Here is a 22,584-nt window from a genome sequence, read left to right on the forward strand (position 1 = left end):
AATAGCCGTCGTCAGAAGAATCCAAGGTCAGGTCAGGAGGCAGCAGAAATTCCGAAAGACAAACCAATAGTCAGAAGCCGGGAGTAGCCGTCAGTCAGAGGGCGTAGACAGAAGCCAGGTCAAATTCAATCCAAAGTCCGAAGAGGGTGCAGTCATCCAAAACAGGTCCACGATAAGACACAGCGAGAGCCAAGCTAGGTGATATCAGCAGATTCAAATCATAGTCCAAGTTCAGTCTTCATGGAAACACAGAGATCCCAATGGCGCCTCAGCAACACCTTGCCACACGCAAAGTGCAGTGGCCAAACATTCCCATTTTATTCCCCTTCCTCCTGGGTGACCAAACACTCACACCCAAACACCAGGTGTCCCAAATCTACTCAGAGTCTGAACTCCACACAGCTAGAGCTTGTGGATCTGGAGTACCTAGCAATTCGTCGGAGTCCCAATCATCCTGCCCACACTTAGCCCCATGAACACTTAAAGAACCATCCTCCCTTCTCCAAGCATCCCAAGTGGGATCAGCTCCTGCAGAAACCCCAGGTTCAGAAGTATCCATAGGCCCCAAATCCCCAGACATCTCCGGTGGCTGTGCCCATTCAGTGCCCGCTTCCCCAGCCACCACCTGTTCCTCAGCATCCATCTCCCCATCTGAATCTTCCTCAGAAGATCCCCCATATAGCTCTCTAACTCGCTTCCTGCGCAACTCCTCCAGTGAACCCTCATCACGAGGGTTTTTTCTTCCTCTTCGAATTCCATCACCATCAACCATAATCCCCGAAGGCGCAGTCACAACAGAATGCTTCAAGAAAATTAAAGGTGGCAGAAAGATTTCCCTAAATGGCTGACTTCTCCTGTCCCATTGTAGGAATATAGGTATGCCCTGTCTATAGATCTCACAATACCTGTGAGATGCTAGTAAATTATTTTTAAATTTATGTGGAGTGGATGTATAGATTTTTAGCTTGAGAGATAAAAGTGGAAAGCCATAGCTCAGGTCCTGAAGTTAGTAACTCCAGCAAGGTTTCATATTCCAGATGCTAATCCAGAATTGAAGAATGAGAAAACTGTAAGCGGACTGCTAGATGGCAATCCTACCCTAGCCCTAGTCCTGGCCTGAAATGAAACAGAAATTTATTCTGGTACATAAATATCCTTACAATCACTGTGATATCCTAGGGCCATATTCCGGCAGGCCCAAGCTTCTATCTTTCATAGGCCTTTTCCCATTGTCTGTACATCCACTTTTCAGTTCTGGCTCAGGCTTTTGAGAACAGGGACTATTTTTGGTAATGAATGGGCCAAAACTTGCAGTTTCCTTATCCTCTGTCTCTGTTGAATTGTCTGTTTTGCTGCACAGGGGCCTACAATCAAGGTGAACAACAATCAACGCTATGCATCCACCGCTGTCACTGAGGCTTTGCTTCGTGAGATTGCCAGCCAAGTGAAGGTCCCCTTGCAAGTAAGCATTGTGCTTTAGGGCGATGGCCACTAGAGGGAGGGTTGGCCTATAGGCAGCTGTGCTTCTACTGTGTAGGGAAATAGAAACCGGTACTGTTACATCCCAAAGAAGGTTTTACCAACAACAACACAAAAAGCAACTATGTGGTCCCTAAGTAAAAACAAAACAAAAAATTAAAGGTGGGTGGTATCTTTTCTTAAGTCCACTATATTACAGAGGCAGCACAAAAATGGTGCAAGTTTTTACGTTCACCAGAACTCTTAATTAGGTATGATGGCATAAAAATTACATGATGGAGAAGAAAGAAAATTCCAAAAACCGGGCCTGGTGGTTTGGCCATTATGTGTCTCTGCCACTTCAAGGCTCAATGAATTAAATGGGTGCTTATCCACAGTTAATGTTTCTTCATTTCCTGCAATGAGAGAACTGGTTGATACCTTGAGAACTCTTTTTTGACTTATCTGAAGATCAAAACCTCCTTTAAAGCAGAGGATAACATAGAATCATAGAGTTGGAAGACACCACTTGGGCCAGCCAGTCCAACCCCCTGCCAAGAAGCAGAAAAATTGCATTCAAAACACCCCTGACAGAATCTGCTTAAAAGCCTCCAATGTCTCCCCTCAATCTTCTCTTCTGCATGACCAATGCTGGGCATTTATTTTAGGTGGATTTCATTACCAGCAATGAATAGGGCAAGTTTTGTTGCTTGCAATGGGAATGGAATAGATCAGAGACAGTAAAATTTGGGGTTGAGAAACCATGGATAAGACCCCAAAAGACGGCCTGGTTTCACAGCCATTTCCCCTTGAATTCCTCAGTATGCTTCTTGTGTGCCCCTTGATGCTGGGTCGGGATTTGTCACTGTCAAAGATCATGTCCCAAAGATTGTAGAATTAAATTCCAGCATATCTGTTTCTCCTTTTACTTAATTGTCAGCTAATTAGATTTTGCCTGATCTGTGCTAATTCCAAAGAGCTGTTTCATGCCCCTTTCCTGTATGAACCTTGCAGGAATTCATGGTCCGTAATGACTCTCCCTGTGGCTCCACCATCGGACCCCTCCTGTCCTCCCGCCTGGGTTTGCGTGTCCTGGATATCGGCTGCCCACAGCTAGCCATGCACTCCATTCGCGAAATGTGTTGCACCTCAGGGGTTCTTCAGTCGATCACTCTTTTTAAGGTAGGCGTCATCTTACCCATTGTTCACAAAGGATGTGGGGGAGGGAATCAGAATCATAAGAGTTGGAAGAGACCCCAAAAGCCATCCAGCTCATCCCTATTCTGCCATTCAGAAGCACACTGTCATAGCACTCTTGACAGATGGCCATCTAGCCTCTGTTAAAAACCTCCAGAAAAGGAGGCTCCACCACCCTATGAGGTGGCAACATACAGTATGCCACTCTTGCTGTCGTGAAGTTCTTCCTAATGTCTAGGTGGAGTCTTCTTTCCTGTAGTGTGAATCCTTTGCTCCATTGTGCCCTGGTTTCCAGGGCAGCAAAAAACAAGCTTGCCCCTCCTCAGTGGGGAATCCTTTCAAGTATTAAAGCATGGTTATCCGGTCCCCGCTCAGTGTTTTTTTTCCCAAGCCAAATATCCCCATCTCCCTTGGCCGCTCCTCATAGGGATTGGTTTCAAACCTTGTCAATATCTGTTGTCGAAGGCTTTCATGACCGGAATCACTGGGTTGCTGTGCATTTTCTGGGCTGTATGGCCATGTTCCAGAAGCATTCTCTTCTGATGTTTCACCCACATCTATGGCAGGCATCCTCAGAGGTTGTGAGGTATATTGGAAACCAGGCAAATGAGATTTATATATCTGTGGAAGGTCCAGGATGGAAGAATTCTTGTCTGCTTGAGGCAAGTGTGAATGTTGCAATTAATCACCTTGATTGGCACTGAATAGCCTTGCAGCTTCAAAGCCTGGCTGCTTCCTGCCTGGGGGAATCCTTTGTTGGGAGGTGTTAGCTGTCCTTGATTATTTCATGTCTGGAATTCCCAGACATAAGTGGAATTTTGAAAGTGTTGTTCTTTATTTACTATTCCTCATTTTAGAGTTTATTTAATACTGGTAGCCAGATTTTGTTCATTTTCATTTTGCTTTTTTAAAAATGTTTATTTTAATTCATTCAAATATACATACATTGCAAGTGTTTGTTGCATACAGTGCAATACTTTCATCTATTAGTCTTTCATAATCATTTCTCAGACAGTATATTTTCAATAAGGGGTCACAGTCTTCTATTTGAATAGTACATATAAAAATATTATAAGTTCCAAATTAATATCTGATTTTGTTCATTTTCACGGTTTCCTCCTTTCTGTTGAAATTTTCCACATGCTTATGGATTTCAATGGCTTCTCTGTGTAGTCTGACATGGTGGTTGTTATAGTCTGGTATTTCTGTGTTCTCAAATAATATTCTGCGTCTAAGTTGGTTCATCAGGTGCTCTGCTATGGCTGACTTCTCTGATTGAGTTAGTCTACACCAGTGCCTTTAATGCTCCCAACAAAGTATTCCCCCAGGCAGGAATCAGCCAGGCTTTGAAGCTGCATGGCTTTTCAATGTTAATCAAGGTGGCTAATTGCAACATTCCCTCTTGCCTCCAACAGACAAAAGTTCTTTCTCCCATCCTGGACCTTTCACAGATATATAAACCCCACTTGCCTAGTTTCCATCAGACCTCACAACCTCTGAGAATGCCTACCATAGATATGGGTGAAACGTCAGGAGAGAATGCTTCTGGAACATAGCCATACAGACTGGAAAACTGACAGCAACCTTGTCAATATCCTCCTTGAATTGTGGTGCCCACAACTGGACACCACAATTCCATTTCTGCCTACCCTTTACATTTATATTGATTTTATTACATTTTTGAATGAATTATAATTACTTCTGCATTTATTTTCCCCACCCACTTTCCTCTCCGTTCCCTTTCTGTCCTCACAAGGCTGAGAAAAGTGTTTGGCGGGGATGTGGATCCCTTTGATGAAATGTGTTCTCTGAATGGATATTTGGGAGTGGAAAACTCAGGCTTGGTTTTCATTTTATTGTATTTATAATCCCCTCCCCCCCCCCCCATTACCACACACACACACATATTGAGGTTTGCGCCCTGCTGCCTCCCACTTCCTCTTTTCTCTCTCCCCCTTAGAGTCTTGTCTGTATGTTACCGTGGCAACGACAGTGGCCTTGAGTCAGTGATTGGTTACCGTGGCAACATTGTGCCTCACGATCCTCTCTGGCTGCCATGGTGACGCCATCCTCTGTGTGTGTGTCTCTCTCTCTCTCTCTCTCTCTCTCTCTCTCTCTCTCTCTCTCTCTCTCCAGCTGCCCGGCTTCCTCTCCCTGAGGACCGTGGCTCCCATCCTTCCGAGATCTGACTCCTCCTTTTCTCTCCTTCTCTTTTTCTAGGGCTTTTTTGAGCGGTTTCCTGAGCTGAATCAGGATCTGCTGAGCAACTGATAGATGTCTCCAAGGTAAAAAGAAGGTTGCCTTCCTGTTTTCAATAAAAAAACAACAACATTCAATCCAGTGACTCTCTGTGCCATAGTGGGGGTCGGTGTCTGACTGCTTCTTGGTAAATTACATGTTTTTATCCCGGCCCCAGAGCTTTCAATCAGAGAGGCTGTGATATAGAATTTCCTTATGCGAAAATTTGGTTCAAGTGGGTGAAGCTTCAAAGGATAATCCAGAGTCATCTTGATGCCTCAGATGGCACCGAACATGTAGATGACAAGCCAGGACTGGTAAATGTCAGATGATGCATAGTTGAGTTTCTCATCCCACTCCTACATCCTTTCTTTGCTTGCTTAGCAGAGCTCGGAATTACTTGTCATCCTTTATGAAGACGTTCTCTCAGAATGTCAACGAGAGACATGAGTTGTTATGGTTGTGTGCCTTCACGTCACTTCTGACTTACGACACCCCTATCATTGGGTTTTCTCGGCAGCATTTGTTTAGAGGTGGCTTACTGTTACTTTCCTCTGAGGCTGAGAGAGGGTGAAGATCATACAGTGCATTTTTTAAAAAAAATAATATTTATTGAGTATTCTCTAAAATCTTCAAAAACCAAACATTTTGGAAAAAATATATAATTAGAAATGTATCAAGAGGAAAGGGAGAGAAGAAAAAAAGGAAGATGCAAGAGAGAGAAAAAGAGAAGAAAAGAAGAAAAAATAAAAAAGAGGAAAGAAAGAAAGAAAGTTTTTAAAAAATCTTGGGTTGGCTTCCGGGCGACTTCCTTGAGGTTTCCTCCTTTTTGTTCGTAGTTTCTCTCCTTCCATTTTCTACTTCCTTTCTTCTTTTATTCAAATATTTTGATGTATGCCCCATTAGTCATATTATTATGCTATTGGTTTTTTTTGTTTCAGGTATTTTGTTATCAGGCTCGAGTCTGTTTCTTTGTTTTTCGTTAACCTTTGCTATCAAGTAGGTTAGTCTGTCTATATTTCTTATTTCATAATCTTTGCAGACCAATCCTCCATCATACAGTGCATTTCCATGGTTGAGTGAGGATTCAAACCATGGTCTCTGTACTGCTTTGCTCCAGAAACAGCCTTACAACACGAGTAAAAGTAACTAAGAAAGCTTTACTTCCTAATAATAAACCATGCTGTTTATTATTATTAAAACAGCAGTAAAGGAAATAGAAGGTAAAGTTCCAAAGCAAAGCAAGGTCTTACAGCAGACGTGAAACAAAAGTCTTTGGCAAGAAGTCTTCACAGTAGACAGGAGCAAAGGTCTGGCAAAAAAAAGGCTTATAGTATACAGGAACAAGTGTCTTTAGCAAGAAGTTTTTTTGCAAAGCCAACGCTGAGACTGTAGCACGGAGACTGGAATACAAACACACCAGGAAGGTCGGTTGCTGCCAGCACTGACTACTGGCTCTGCTGCTAATTTATAGCCCTGAGCTCCTGGCACAGATGTTCCTAGGACCATGATTCTAGCTGACCTTCTCCTTTCTTCTTTTGCCGGTCTAAAAACGTAGGAATGTATAGTATGTCTTTCTCGCCTTCTCCTTCCTCCTCAACACTTGGTCCCAAATCCCTAAGTACTACCTCTTCAACCTCCTGTTCTACCTCCTCCTCAGAAGCTGAAGAGTAGTCCACCACAGTCTCCCAGTGTCCTAGGAAGGATTTTCACTGTGGAATTAATGCAGTTTGACGCCACTTTAATTTCCATGGTTCAATGTTAAGGAATCATGGAGTTTTACCAGGTTTTTGATCTTCTCTGCCAAAGAGTGGTGGTACCTCACCAAACTACAACTCTCATGATTCCATAGTATGGAGCCATGGCAGCTCAAGTGGCATCAAACTGCCTTGATTCTACAGTATAAATTCACCCTGTATCCAATACTCAAAATCCCTACATCACACTGGTAAGACATTGATATCCAGGCACACCTATACACCACCAAAATAGGTGAACTGCACATTTCCAAGTTTGCTTTATATAGCAGGTTTTTGCTGATGTGTCTTCAACACAATTATGGTGGTACATAAGTATATTTTTCCTTTATTTCTGGTGTTTTAATAAACTCCCATTAAGCTAGTGGCCCATGTAAATGACATCTGCAAAACCATACTACTGTGCCATCTTGTTCCTTGGGATTTGTGAAATGAACTATCACTTCCATATCTGTGTGGGAAGTGATCGTTCAAGTCCAAAACTGTAACTACAAGTGTATGCTTATTCATGTAATGCACAAATGCTTCAAATAGACCTTCAGTGGTGGTTCTCCGTGTTCAGCATTGATGTGATCGAAATGGATGGGAAAGAGCTCAGGTGTACTTACTCATTGACTTGCCAGCTGATTTTCCTCTGACCTTGTTCACCTAGAATACAAGACTTTCCAGTTCAGGGCTTTGGTTTTCCAGGTGTTTTTTATTCCAGCTCCCAGAATTCCTGATCATGGGTCAAACTGCCTGGAGCTTCTGAGAATTTGTATCCCCAAAGACTAGTTTGAGAGCCTGCATTCTAGATTGGGATGGGAACCATGCAGCCCTCCAGATCCTGAATTGCAGCTCCCATCTCCCCTCAATATTGTCTGTACTACATGGGACTGCTTTGAGGGTCTCATGTTCCCCTGCAAGAGCAAAAGGGGCACGGTCAGCACCCTTGCAGGACTTACTCATAGCCAACAGTGGGAGTCCTGATGCTTGCCTCTTCATTTGCCCCAAATGTTCTCCCATCCTCCTTTTCCAAATGAATTTAGACACTTCATATTTTCTTTTTTAGTTCCTTTTCTGCTTTCCAAGGGTTATAGGGATTTGTCCCTTGTCCCTTAAGAGTTTTTGTTATTAACTTTCTATATTGAAATTGGAATGACACAAAACCAGTTTTGGTTTCATGTCAGATAACAGTAGTTTTATTTGTTTTAATATGAAACAGCAAAAAAATGCAACAGACTTGTAGCTTTTTAAAGTGTTTTGGACTACAGTTCCATTCTTCCACATCCATCAGCTTGTATAAACTGAGCATACCCATTTTGAAAGGCAAATAGCTTTATTCTTGTATTATACAAGATGAGTAAATGTTGGTAAAGCCATAATAATAATAATAACAATGATACAGTAGAGTCATGCTTATCCAACATTCTGGATTATCCAATGTTCTGGATTATCCAACGCAGTCTGCCTCCTGCCTGGATCCACAGCTGTTTCTCTAGGCAGCAAAGACTGAACTTTTTACAGATTTAACTTCCGACAATTTCTGGAAGTTCATTTTATGCAATTCTATATTTATTTGTAGTCAATTTGTTAGTAGCCAATGTTTTTATAGTCAATGTTTTCAATACATTGCTGTGTTTTGGTGCTAAATTCGTAAATACAAGTAATTACTACATAACATGTATTCAACTGCTTTTTCTATCAATTTGTTGTAAAACAATGTTTTGTTACTTAATTTGTAAAATCATCATGAATGCGATTTCCTGCTTCTTAGCGGGGGGTTGGACTGGATGGCCCATGAGGTCTCTTCCAACTCTACTATTCTATGATTCTATGTAATTTGACATTTAATAGACTTTTCCTTAGGTAAAGGTTTCCTCTGACGGTAGTCCAGTCGTATCCAACTCTGGGGGTTGCTGCTCATCTCCATTTCTCAGCCGAAGAGCCTACGTTGTCCGTAGACACCTCCAAGGTCATGTGACCAGCGTGATTGCATGGAGCATTGTTACCTTCCCACTAGAGCGATACCTATTTATCTACTCACCTTTGCATGTTTTCGAATTGCTAGGTGGGCAGAAGCTGGGGCTAACAATGGGTGCTCATTCTGCTCCCCGGATTCAAACCTGCGACCTTTTGGTCCGCAAATTCAGTAGCTCAGCGCTTTAACACACTGTGCCATCGGAGGCCCCAGGCTTTCCTTTAATCCCTCCTTATTATCCAAAATTTTCTCTTATCCAATGTTCTGCTGGCCCGTTTATGTTGGACAAGTGAGATTCTACTGTAATAACTATTTATAAACTGCCCTATCTCCCCAGGAGCCTCCGGTGGCTCAGTGTGTTAAAGCGCTGAGCTGCTGAATTTGCAGACCAAAAGGTCCCAGGTTCAGATCCGGGGAGCGGAGTGAGTGCCCGCTGTAAGCTCCAGCTTCTGCCAACCTAGCAGTTCGAAAACATGCCAATGTGAGTAGATCAATAGATACCGCTCCGGCAGGAAGGTAGCGGCACTCCATGCAGTCATGGTGGCCACATGACCTTGGAGGTGTCTACGGACAACGCTGGCTCTTCGGCTTAGAAATGGAGATGAGCACCAACTCCCAGAGTTAGACACGACTGGACTTAACGTCAGGGGAAACCTCTACCTTTACCTATCTCCCCAGAGGCACTCAGGTTGGTTTCCAGCATTCAGTACCAACAAAGAAACATAACAAATTATACATTGTTAGTACATTGTGCTTATGGGTACAGCTACACTGTTGAGTTAATGTAGTTTGACCCCACTTTAACAGCCATGGCTCAAGGCTGCGTAATCCTGGGAGTTGCTGTTTGATGAGGCACCAGAACTCATTGGCAGGGAGGAGGACCAAAGCCCTTGGAAAACTACAACTCCAAGGATTCTATAGCACTGAGCCATTGTAGTAGAAAGGGTTTCCAAGTGCATCCATTCTACCGTGTGGCTGAACTTTGTGCCAATCCAGAAGGAGCAAGCCTGCTTCGATATTGCCCACCTAGCAAGCATCGTTCAGATGTTCACCGCCTTTACAAGGAACTCGAGCGAGGAATGAAACCATCCGCTCTGGGGAGGCTGAGTTGGCAGCCTGCCTTTGAAGCAGCAGCAAGCGAGTCTCCACCAGCAGCCCTCGCTTCCGTCCAAGAGGGAATAAAAGGGGAGGCGGAAGACGGATGTGGGCTGAATGGGAGCTGCGTAATCCGGAGGGCCTGTCGATTGAGAAGGGTCTATTTTGGGGAACGTCGTGGAGGAAGTTTCAATGGAAAGCGGCCAAAACCCTGAGCTGTCATCGGTGCCTGTTTGCAGGAGGCGGGATCTCAATCTCGCTGCGCCCTGATTGGCGGGGAAGCCCATCAGTCTGCGAGAGGTGTGCCAGCCGAGGAAGCATCTACAGTTCTACACACTGGGGAATGAATGCAGTTTGACACCATTTTACTGACAATGATCTAATGCTGTGGAATCATGGGAGTTGTAGTTTTCACTCTTGCAGATGGAGTCAGAGCGGTCAAACAATATATATGTGGGTTCGAGGATGCGGCGGGGCTAATGCCAAGCCTGAAGCAGGGGCGGGGAGCTTTTTTTTTAAGGGGAAGGGGGCGTGGCTACGAGGCGCGCGGCCGTCGATTCTACGGACGGAGGCGTGTCCTTTCCAGGCGTCGTGATAGGCTGTTCCAGCCCGGAGTCTAATTTACATGTGGCTAGCGATTGGCCGGCCGGGAGGGAGGGAGGCGGTGGGCGCGCGCTCTGGGCCCGGCAGGCGAGCGTCTCGCGGCCGGTCTGGAGTCGCGTGCCAGGCTTGAGCCATGGTGCAGCTGCAACAGCAGCAGCAAGAGCAAGAGCAGCAGCCTGGGCGATCGCGGAGGAAGAGGCGGTTGCCCGGGCTGTGAGCATCGGGGGGTACCTCCACCATCCGGGATGGAGAGTCTGCCCCGGGCTCTGGGTTGCCTCCTCCTCTTGCTGCTGCTCCCGCCACCGCCGGCATTGTCAGCCCTTGGGGATCGCCCCTTGCAAGTGCTGCACGGTAAGACAGGGGCTTGGCTCGGGGTGCTCGAAACGGAGGGGCTTTTGAGGTCTCCGTGCAACTGCCTCTGCTGTGCTGATGCTTTCTGGGTTGGCACAGGAGTGGTAACAGCCGTCCTTTGGCTCCACCGGTTCCATATGGCAGGGTGCAGCTTGCTCTGCAAAGCCCTGGCTTTCCTTTTCTTTCCCTCCATCCAAAGAAACCCGTTTCTGTGTTGTCGAAGGCTTTCATGGCCAGAATCACTGGATTTGCTGTGAGGTTTCCGGGCTGTACGGCCATGTTTCAGCAGCATTCTTTCCTGACGTTTCGCCTGCATCAGTGGCAGGCATCCTCAAAGGTTGTGAGTTGTTAGAAACGAGGCAAGTGAGGTTTATATATCTGTGAAAGGTCCAGGGTGGGAGAAAGAACTCTTGTCTGTTTGCGGCAGATGTGAATGTTGCAATTGGCCACCTTGATGAGCATTGAATAGCCTTTCATGTTCAAGGTCTGGATGCTTCCTGCCTAGGTGATTCCTTGGTTGGGAGGTGTTATCTGGCCCTGACTGATTCCTCTGTTTTCAGAGTGTTGTTCTTTGTTTACTGTCCTAATTTTAGAGTTTTTTTTAAATACTGGTAGCCAGATTTTGTTCATTTTCATGGTTTCCTCCTTTTTGTTGATATATAAACTCCAGTTGACTAGTTTCCAACATACCTCACAACCTTTGAGGATGCCTGCCATAGATGCAGGCAAAACATCAGAAGAAAATGCTTCTGGAACATGGCCATACAGCCCGGAAAACTCACAGTAATCCAGTGATGCCAGCCATGAAAGCCTTCAACAACACATTAAACCTGTTTCTCTTTGGAAAAATCATCCTTTCCAGAACAAGGTATCCCAATGTCAATCAGTGGGTCTCCATAGTTGAATCGTGGTCTCCCAACATCTTGGGGAACATCTACACTGTAGGATTAATGCAGTTTGGCACCACTTTCAATGCCATGGCCCCCTAATACGCCCACCCATGTCCACAGTGGGCGTATTCGGGGCTACCTTCTACAGGGTGAGGAATAAGGCTGATGGGGAAGGCTGACTGTCCTCGTTGCCCTTTCACCGGAGAGCCTTGAGTGCTTCCAAGCCATGCAGCACTTGGCAGTAGGTCCTGCATCACTTCTCTGAGGGTCCTTCCACACAGCTATATGACCCAGAATATTCTGGGCAGAATAATTCACAATATCTGCTTTGAACTGGGTTGAGTCCACACTGTCATATATTAGTTCAAAGCAGATAATGTAGGATTTTTTGCCTTGATATTCTGGGATATAGGGCTGTGTGGAAGGGCCCTTGAAAATTCAAAACAGGAACCTCCCAATGAGTCCTGCATCACTTTTCTGGGAAAGATCCACCTCCTCTACACTCCACTCACTCACAAATATGGGTTGCACCCCATGCTTACCCTTCCCTTTCTCTTATTTTCTCCCTGAAGGCTCTGGAAAAACGCTTCCCTTCCAATGCCATAGAAGGGTGGGTGGCAAGCCCTTTTTCCCTCTTGGAAATGTAGCATATGCTCTTATTCTTCCCTGACCTAACCCTTGCCTTTTTGCGTGTCCCGGATTGAGGATCCAGCCCCCTCTGGAGTGATATTGTCACCATTTTGCGTAGCATCCCAAGATGCTAACGTCACAGCATTATCAGGGTCGCCTGGCTCTCTCTTTTTCTCACTCTCTTTCCCGCCCCCTTTTTTTACTTCCAGAGTGGATCTCCATCTCTCTTTTCTTCCCTCCCCCTTCCCTGTTTTCCTTATTAATTCAGTCCCTGACGTCATGCTCTTCTTGGGCCTTTCTCTCCATCTTCCCTGCTTTCCCGTTTCCCAGCTTTTGAGCTAGCTGCCTGTTGCAAACATCAGCTGTGCCCTACCTGCTCTAACTGGGCTTCCTTTTCTTTTAATGCTAGGATTCCTTCTAGCAATGAGCACTGAGGTCTCCTCCATCTTTCCCCCTCACCACACCCCTCATTCCCAACTGAAAGTGTATCCCAGTATCCTTCCTGGCTCTGCTTATTGTTTCCTGCTTCCTTGTTTGCAGAATGAATCCATAAGTCACTTTTGTGAGGTTTCAGCTAGAAATGGCATGGATGGTTCAATGGGGCTCTTTGTTTGGCTCCTCTCAGATTTGGGCAATTATTCGGCCCTTCAGATGGTGTTGGACTACATCTTCCATCAATCCCAGCCAGGATAGCCAGTGATTAGGAGTGAGTCCCCTTTGGGGAGATAGAGGCGGGGTATAAAAATAAAGTTATTATTATTATTATTATTATTGGGAACTGCAGTTCAGCAACATCAGGCGGACCTTGCTTGGTTCATACTTGCCGTATACTCTTGGGGTGTGTAATTCAGCACTAAACCATCCATGCGATTGAAGAAGATGGATGGATAATAACCTCTTACATAGACTTCAGAATTCAAGTAACCAGAACTATCAAGCTGCCACCAAAAAACCACGAAGAAGTAACGCAGTATATTGTCGAAGGCTTTCATGGCTGGAATCACTGGATTGCTGTGAGCTTTCTGGGCTGTATGGCCCTCTTCCAGAAGCATTCTCTCCTGATGTTTCACCCACATCCATGACAGGCATCTATGGCAGGTGACCTCACAACCTCTGAGGATGCCTGCCATAGATGTGGGTGAAACGTCAGAAGCGAATGCTTCTGGAACATGGCCATACAGCCCAGAAAACTCACAGCAACCCAATAATGCAGTACTTTAAATAAAAAGCTATTTTTATAATTTAGTAAAATGTCTTACATTAAATTCAGCTTGTCTTTATTTGCTTTTAATTACTGCATTTCAATATTAATATGAAGTCTATATAGAGTTTATGGTATAGTACAGTATAAAGTATAGTATAAGTTAGGGCTGTTATTAATAGTAACTCTCAAGCAACCAGAAACTACTTTTATCTGGCATCTATCAATCCCCATCAGTGCCAGTTAACTGAGAGTCCACTGTAAAAAAAACTATTACTTGTACTTTTAGACCTGATGACGGGTACTTGATCCTGAAAAAATCTGTTTTAGGTGACTTTTTCTGACAAATTCCTCACCTTTTTAGATGAGGTTTGGCAACTTGTGTCTCTTCAAGAGGTTGTTGAATTGCAACTCCCATTGTTCCTCACCATTGGCAATGCTAGCTGGAGCTTGTGGGTGTTGCACTGATAATATATGGAGGACCACATGATTTCCACGTCAGTTTTAGGACCATGAAAAGGGTAAGACTTTTGGTTGTCTGAGGGAAGAAACTGTTTCCATATAGAGATGCTGCCTGTATATTCTGTGTCTGAGAAGGAAAGTAGTGCCGTGAGCCATTAGTTCCTGCCCTGTTGTAGCATTTTGACAGAATGATTGCCTGAGGTCACGTTTTCTTACTATTTGAGTTACTAATGAAGTCCTTTGCTCAGCAATTTCTTCACCAGGGAGGCTAAATCAGGGATATGGTATTGAAATGAGAAGATATTTTCTTCGACAAGATAATGGCTATATGAAGTGTGAGTGGATAGTCAGGACTGTTATACAGGGGAATAACAATTGAGGAGGCGAGGGGGGGAGGGGGGTTGTGGTGGTATGTATGTCGTAGCCCCAGATTGGTAATGAAATTGAAATAGGGAGATTATTATATTTGTAGAATCTAAAAGAAGTGAGGTGGCTAATTAAAGGGGAAATGTGGTAGTCCTATGGCAGTGGTTCTCAACCTGTGGGTCCCCAGATATTTTGGCCTTTGACTCCCAGAAATCCTAACAGCTGGTAAACTGGCTGGGAGTTCAGGGAGTTGTAGGCGAAAACACCTGGGGATCCACAGGTTGAGAACCACTGGCCATGATATTTATAGATACCTTGATGACAATGTGTATATCTGCCTGTTGTATTTCAGAATGGACCTGTGCTTCTGCTCAGGAGGTCTCCTTTTTGTTGTGGAGGTCTTTGGTTAGAGATGTATATATCTACAGTTATAGCGGTCTTATACCACTTTAACTTTAAAGAATCCTGGAATTTGTTGTTTCATAAAATACTTGGAATTCTAGACCAGCACACACTAATACATCACTTTGAACTATACATCCCAAGATACCCTGATATAATCTTCAGCCTCTCTTCTAATGGTTCCTTGAAATTTGCTGTTTGAGGGAATTCTAAGTTCCTGACTAGACTAAATAGTCCAGGGTAGCTTTGAAAGGTTTGTCCTTCCCTTTGGCAGATTACACGAAGTTATTACTGCCTAATGAGTCTAAAGAAGGTCTGAAGACAGAAATATTGATCTTGGTGTTTCCTGTTCAACCACTCTCAGCTTCCAAATGCCTTCTGTTTAAGTTAAAGGTCTGTGTTAATCCAGGCAGGAGGAAGAACCTTTGGAAGCATTAGTGTATTGCAATGAATGTGACAGATGTGCCTTTCCTCCTTGTTTTAAAATCTATAATTTATTATATCTCATATATTCAGTTTATATAAAAGCAATGGTTTTATTACCTGCTATTGTCCATCCATTTACTAGTAATGTTCATATTACCATGGATTAATGTAGTTTAGCCATTTCTTGCTTATTAATATTTTTTCCTGATGTATTTTGCTGATGAGAGCCGCAAAGTGATGTAGTGGTTTGGTATTACATAGGACACTGGGTTTAAATCTGTACTTACCCATGAAAACCCACTCAGTGATCTTGGGCAGATTGCACAATCTCAAGCAAAAGCAAACCACCTCTGAAGAAACTCAGATGTTTTGTCCTTCAACGCCTAGAAATCCTAACAGCTGGTAAACTGGCTGGGATTTCTGGGACTTGTAGACCAAAACACCTGGGAACCCACAAGTCAAGAACAACTGCCTTAGAGTCATCATAAGTTGCAAATGGAGCCCCCAGATGGCGTAGTGGACTAAGTGACTTGAAGGTTAGGTTGCTGACCTGAAAGCTGCCAGGTTCGAATCCCACCTGGGGAGAGTGTGGATGAGCTCCCTCTATCAGCTCCAGCTCCATGCGGGGACATGAGAGAAGCCTCCCACAAGGATGGTAAAAACATCAAAACATCCGGGCGTCCCCTGGGCAACGTCCTTGCAGACGGCCAATTCTCTCACTCCAGAAGCAACTCCGGTTGCTCCTGACACGAAAAAAAAAAGTTGCAAATGACTAGAAGGCATTCAGTAGCAACCTTTCAGATAGGTTTTGCTTGTTAGTTTATTGTAAGAATTGCAATTTTACAAGAACATAAGATTAAATTCAGCAACTTCACCCCATGAGGAATTAGTGATGAACAGTATTTCTAATGTAATAAGGCAATATTAACCTATTGATTGACATGCGAGTGTGGAGAAGGCCAAACAACAGACCACCTATTAAAATGCAGTCTGAGCCTGGCCACATGCACAATGGAGGACTTTCTTGTAGCAACACAAGTGCCCAGCTACTGGTCAAAAGACATTTAGTATACTGCCAAGTTTTTAACTTTATTTGTGTTTTTAAATACATTACAACTGTACCCTTGGTTCGCTTCTGACATGATAAATAACCTATTCATGACCATTTGGTTGGTTGTTAACTACATAACATTTCTGTAACTGTTTTGTGAGTCGGTGATATAGCAGCTTAGTTTTCTGCTGTGCCCTAACAACTTCAGCACCTGATTAGTGATCTAGGGAAACAAAACAGAGGAATAGTATGATTACCTTAATTTCATGATAATACAAACATCTAACATGGAAGTGATTATATGCATACAATGGACTGATGATACTTAATAAACAGCAGCTCTTTGTTCAATTCATTGGAGCCATAAAAATTTTACTCAGCTCCATTCAATGAGTAGGAAAATCTCAGTTTTAAAACAATTGTCTCATCTCCCTGTTTGATCACTTTGTTTCCTACCTTGATTATATCCCAGATGTTATATTCCTATGATTAATCACTACTAGTGGAACACCCTCCTTGATCAAGACAGCAAGAAGTGACTCAATGGTATAGTTCTCTGTCATTTATCAATCAAAAATCTTTCTGCCCCTCTGAGAATCCAGATTTGGTGATGCTGCTTTCTGTCTCTTCATAGCCTTAATAGGAATTGAGCACAAGGTGCTTTTCGGCTTGTGTTGGACCCGAGGGGGCCTTTACAGATGGATCAAGGATTTGTAAATACCAAGGTTTTCGTGGCCTTCCAGAATTTGACAAGCCAAATCTTGTTATCAGTGCATAAGCCTCATTGATGTTAATGTTTCTGTGTTTACGAGGGACAGAAAACCATAGACAGCACTCTTAACATAGCATTAACATCCATTAAGTTTTAATGAAATACACTACAAAAATAGCTGCAGGCTGAGCATACATGTTGCAGATATCCTAGGGTCTTTTATACACTGGATGTTAGGGAAAGCCCTTGAGTGCCTGTTTCTGTGACATTCTAAAATGTAATCTCTGGAATAGTGTGTTTGTACCACAGTGTTCCCCAAACCCTGGATTTCGGCTCCCAGTATCCCTGATCATTAATAAAGGCAGCTGAGGCTTATGGGAATTGAAATACAAAACACCTGGAAGATTAGAATGTGGGGATCACTGGCTGTAGAAGAAAAGCTGGACTTGTAAAAATACATTTATGTTCTTTCAATTTGTATGAGGCATATTGGATAAGAAAAGGAATTTGCTGTCCCAGTGCCAAGAAACTGGTTGAAGGCCTTCTGCAGATACTCTGCTGTCCTGGCTGTATTTAGGCAATTTTTCAGACCTCAGGGAAAAAGTCAGCAGTCTGTGCCTTGGTAATCTTGAAGCCTTGAAATGTATAAATATTGTGATTTGCAATTTTGAAGGCTCCAAGCCATCCAAGGAAAGCTTTTGGCACACATAAACAAGTTGTAATGGGTTGAGAGAAGGACAAGAAGAATGATAAGAGCTATGGAGAACAAAATCTATGATTAAAGGTAGAAGAAACTAGGCATGTTCAGCTTGGTGAAGAGAAGATTGAGGGTTGACATGATTGCACCCTTTAAATACTTCAAGGACTGACACAGAGGGGAAGGGGCAAGTCTATTTTCTGCTGCCACAGAGAGTAGAACTAGGTCTAATGGTTTTAAGCTACTGGAAGATAGATTTCAATTGGACATTAGAAGAATCTTCTTGATAGTAAGAGCAATTTGGCAGTGGAACAAGTTGTCTAGATCAGTGTTTCTCCAACTCTGCTCCTCTAGTTGTTTCGGAGTTCAGCTACCAGAATTCCCAGTGAACTTACCAGCTATTAAGAATGGTGGGAGCTAAAGTCTAAAACAGCTGGAGAAGACTTTGAGAAACACTGGTCTAGAATGATAGTGTGGTCTCTTTTTCTGGATGTCTTCAAATATATATGAGATAGTAAATTATTAGGGACACTTTAGCTAGAGATCCTGCACTAAACAGGTTGTTGGACTCTATTTCTACTTCCAGCTTTATGATCCTAGCTTGTTTTTATCTATTGTCAAGCTTGTGTTTGTCTACTGTCATACCTCCATAGATGGAGTTTCTGTTCTTTACCTTTTTCTGGGATACCTCTCTATATCTGTGGATTTCAAAATGGTAGGAGAAAGATACCTCCAGTGGTATTATTGAGATGAATACCATTGGAGAAGAAATGTTTCTTCAGATGCAAGGACAGTGTGCAGTCATTCTAGCCTGATCTTCTAGATCTTTGGGCAGGTCAGGCTGCTGCTCCCGTCCTGCTCATTTTCCGTATTGCTTATAGCACTTTAGGTAGCTTTTTCTGAAACGACCAGTTCATGTCCCTCCTTGCATACTCAGGTGGTTGATGAGGCTGCACAAATTAATCCAAGATGCTGAATGTAAAAGAAATAGCATTGGTATCGGGAGACCACTTTCTTAAAATGAGTTCCATTTATTGAGTTTTTCTTTCCAATTGTATGGAATCCACAATATGCTTTCCTGCTTGACAAAAGACTTGAATATGGCCCTGTTTGGTTGGGTTACCTGAAGATGTCATAAAGACTCCCATCTTTCTTTCACCCAACCAACCTATTTGCTTCACTTGTATAGCCTTCCTCTCAGATATTAATGTTCCCAAGAGAGAATTGATCCATCTCCAAAACTAATGAATGAAAAGGAATAGGTTGGGGAACTGCAAAGTCTTAGTTTGGAACACATAAAACTCAAAGCCTTATAAAAACTGTAATTACTTTATTTTGGACCACCCTCATCTTTTCGACCTCTCAGCTATAGTGGTGTGTTGGGGGGAGGATAACATGGTGTATTAGCAAAGAATGAGGACAAACTGAAAACATTGTACAAAGAGTAAAGATGCTTTGTATCTTGTCTACCTTACAAGAGGCTTCCCTTCCTAATTAAAAATTGTGTGCAGACTGCCAGTATGTGTTCTTCCGCCTTCCCATACTTTGTGGTCAGACAGAGCAATCTCAAAACATTTTGATGCCTGAGATTGAGCAGCAAAGGACACTTACCTGTAGTAAGTCAAGTTACATTGTTCCTAAAGCACAGCCATATTATTTTGGTGTCTTATACAACCCTACAAACATTTCCTCCTGTCCATGTCATTGAAAAGGCAACAGCGAATTCCATAACTAACAATGTTTTGCTCTTTTGTGGCACCATTTGAAAAATATCTACTTCTTAAAATGGGTACCTCACTCTGTCTAATTATATATGTTCAAAAACAAATATATGTCCAAAGTAGCCTATTCACTATCTCTAATGCCTCACGGAGAACATGCCGATTAGAATATATTTTGGAATTACCAGGGATATTCTAAGAAGCAATTCCTGCCTCTATGGGCCCTTTCACACAACCATATAACCCAGAATATCAAGGCAGATAATCGACAATATCTGCTTTGAACTGGGTTATCTGAGTCCACACTGCCACATATCAAAACAGATAAGGTGGGATTTTATTCAGCCATGCGGAAGGGGCCTAGGTCTTCCACTTGTAGAAATCTAGACCTATTAAGCTGTTTTTGCTTAAAATTGCAGGGTGTGCTTATATTTAGGAGGAATTCCAATTGCTGAGATATGCCTTCTTAGATCTACTACTAGGTTAAATGTATAGTTGGGAAATGCCTTGGACAGGTGTGCTTATGGAGCCAGAGCCATCCTTGCTCTGTTTGGCTGCAGAATCCCATTCCTCCAGAGACCTCTGACTCACGTTGGCAAAGACGTCAGAGGCAATGCAACGTATGCCGCTGTGGTCTGCTCTGACTCACCCACTGGGCAGCTGTGATATTCAATGTGGATGTGGCGGACAAGAGAAAATGCCTATTAGTTTTATCCCTTTGTTATTCTCTAATCTGGTTTGCTTTCGTCTTCCTTTTTACAATCTTATACACGAACAGTAAAAAACCTGAGACATATATCTTTATTGGATGCTGTTTTCTCCTTGTAGGCTTCAGACCCATCATAGAGGCAAGGTCTGTTGTGGGCCATGTTTTCTTGGGGATTGATAAGTAAAGATCTGAAGGCATGAGGGGGAAAATCTGGAAAACGTGGGGAAGGAACAGTTTCTTCTCTGTTTTTTCCCCTTGAAACCTTTGTTTTTTTATTTTTAAACTTTTGGTTATAAAATATTTTATTTTACACTATAGATAACATAGTTAGAACAAGTTGTTCATATAGTTACTATCCCAAAATTGTTTCTAAAAAGTATATAACAACAAAGATGTTAGATCAGCCCCCTCCCTTTTGATCTTCCGTAAGAAAGTAAAAATGTGGCTTTGTGACCAAGCTTTTAGAGAATCTGTGCAATAAACAAACAGATACGGATCAATATGACTATAGGAATGGCCTGGACTACGCTTATGGATCATGTGATTAATTATGACTGTGATTTTAAATGTTTTAACTGTTTTATTTGAATTTTATGATTTCTTAAATGTCTTTTTATGTTGTATTGTTGTCAAGGCATCAAATAGTTGCCGTTTATGTAAAGCCGCCTTGAGTCCCCTTCGTGGTGGAAAAAGGCGGGATAGATATCGCAAATAAATAAATAAATAAATAAATAAATAAAATAAGTCTTTATACAAGACTGTGCCAAACATCAGATCATAGCAATTTCAGTACTTGGTTTCTTTTTCATAGAAATTAGCTCTTTATGTCTACTTAACATTATAGAGGACTCAATGAGGCAAGAAATTATAATTTCCTTTGTTTTACTAATGCTTGCAATTTCTTGTTTTTATTTTTCTACCTATTATTCATAAACTGGCAAAATGAAAGTGGTGCCTTATAATTTCTTAACAGTTCAAGACCTTGAAGCTCCATGTGTGGCTAACAACAACAACAACAACAACAATAATAATAATAATAATAATAATAACTTTAAAAAATTAAATTCAGTGTGTAGGTGTGACTTGAATAAAATGTATTGTAATATGCCAAACACAAGGATGTTATGCCAAACCAAGTTATACAGACTACATTTGATGTTTCTAAAGTACAAGGTGACTTTCAATATGTAAAGAGTGAATTTTAATATTTCTGAAAAAATGTGTGTCCCCCAAAATTGGGAGTATTGTTTGCCTGTGCCTACCCTGCAAAGGTTCTAAATCTCTCCTGAGGGATTTAGATAGGCACATTAGGGGGTCTCTCTGGTCCTGATAGGCATAGCATTAGCTTGTCTGGTTTTTGATAAACTGGAACATTGGGAATTGCAAGCAATCTTTCACAGTTCTAGAGACTTCTCTATGTGATTCATCACTGCTCTAGTTATCTCTTGATAGAAGGGAGGTAGAAATGCCTAGGAGTAACAAGATAAAATAAATTCACATTGTGTGTCATTTTCAGAGCCACCGTGGAGGGGCTTTTAATACTAATGAGGATAAACTAACTCTTAGGTTCTTGAGCTATAAGATAGCTCCCTGAGGACAGCTATAAAAACTGGTTTTATTTGAGAAATTTATCTGATGTCTTTTGGAATGTGTTCTCAGAGGCTGGTTTATAATAAAAATAAAAATAATGTAAATAAAATACAGTCTCAGGAGGGAGGCAATCTTGAAGTCAGAAGAGTTGTTAGGATACAGATCAAATTATGGCATTTTTTCACTTTGGTATGATTGTAATTCTTCACATTACCATATAAATATCAAATAGTTCATGTATCCATGTATTCTTAATTCTAGATGATATTATTTTACTATATGAATAATATAACATTAGTCATGCATCGCCTATAGAACAGTGGTTTTCAACCTGTGGGTCCCCAGATGTTTTGGCTATCAACTCCCAGAAATCCTAACAGCTGGTAAACTGGTCGAGAACCACTGTTATAGAGAGAATGTGATGTGAATGGAGCAATTGTCTTGAAAGAAAGCTGAAAAGAGAATATCATTAAGTGGTATGACCTGACTTGACCTGACCAAGATAAAAATATCCAAAATATGCCCATAAAAAGGTAGATTTGGTAGACTTCAAATTGTTTGACAAATAATAAACTACTTTAATTTTTGAATTGATATTGATCTAGAAGGCTTGTGATACAGAGAAGGGAAAATTCAGACAACTAAGATAAGAGCTTTAGAACAGCTGGTGTTTCTCTCTGGGAGAAGGAGACCAACCAACAGCTGAACATGGGGTGCAAAGATACCATTTCTAGATGGGTACAGAAGCCTCATCATGTTGTCTGCCACCAGATGGAAATGGAGATCACATCACGCCATGTGCAGAGATTTATAATAGCAAGATATAAAAGGTGCTGAAATTTGGCAGTTCAGAAGAAATGCTAAAACGTCTATAACAGAGCACCAAGGGCAACTGTTCAGAGACCAGAGTTTTCTGCTCTCTACCTTATAGAGTTTGATTAGCTGGCCAACCAAACTATATGCACATCAATGCTTGATTTGGGAATATAAATTAGCACCTCTGTGATCTATTAAATGTTTTAAGCGAGACTGATGGGTCTATATTACTATTTTTTCCCTCTTACAGTA

General features: G+C 42.3%; 2 protein-coding genes across 3 annotated transcripts in view; both read left to right on the top strand.

Moving 5' to 3' along the window:
- dnpep (aspartyl aminopeptidase) overlaps positions 1-22,584 on the top strand; it is a 112,940-nt gene that overhangs the window by 32,476 nt on the left and 57,880 nt on the right. The window contains exons 13-15 of one of the 2 annotated variants that reach the window (XM_062967251.1): positions 1,361-1,462; positions 2,473-2,640; positions 4,876-4,963. In XM_062967251.1, coding sequence (XP_062823321.1) covers positions 1,361-1,462; positions 2,473-2,640; positions 4,876-4,926 — 321 coding nt within the window. In that variant the 3' untranslated portion in view covers positions 4,927-4,963. Of the gene's footprint in view, positions 1-1,360; positions 1,463-2,472; positions 2,641-4,875; positions 8,311-22,584 lie in introns of those variants that run through there. The other variant, XM_008111997.3, reaches the window with a different exon arrangement.
- The window catches only part of ptprn (protein tyrosine phosphatase receptor type N), a 54,728-nt gene continuing 42,490 nt past the window's right edge, over positions 10,347-22,584 (top strand). The window contains exon 1 of the mRNA XM_008112011.2: positions 10,347-10,659. Coding sequence (XP_008110218.2) covers positions 10,554-10,659 — 106 coding nt within the window. The 5' untranslated portion in view covers positions 10,347-10,553. The remainder of the gene's footprint in view (positions 10,660-22,584) is intronic.

Source organism: Anolis carolinensis, chromosome 1, assembly GCF_035594765.1.
Source record: "Anolis carolinensis isolate JA03-04 chromosome 1, rAnoCar3.1.pri, whole genome shotgun sequence".
Classification (NCBI taxonomy): domain Eukaryota; kingdom Metazoa; phylum Chordata; class Lepidosauria; order Squamata; family Dactyloidae; genus Anolis; species Anolis carolinensis.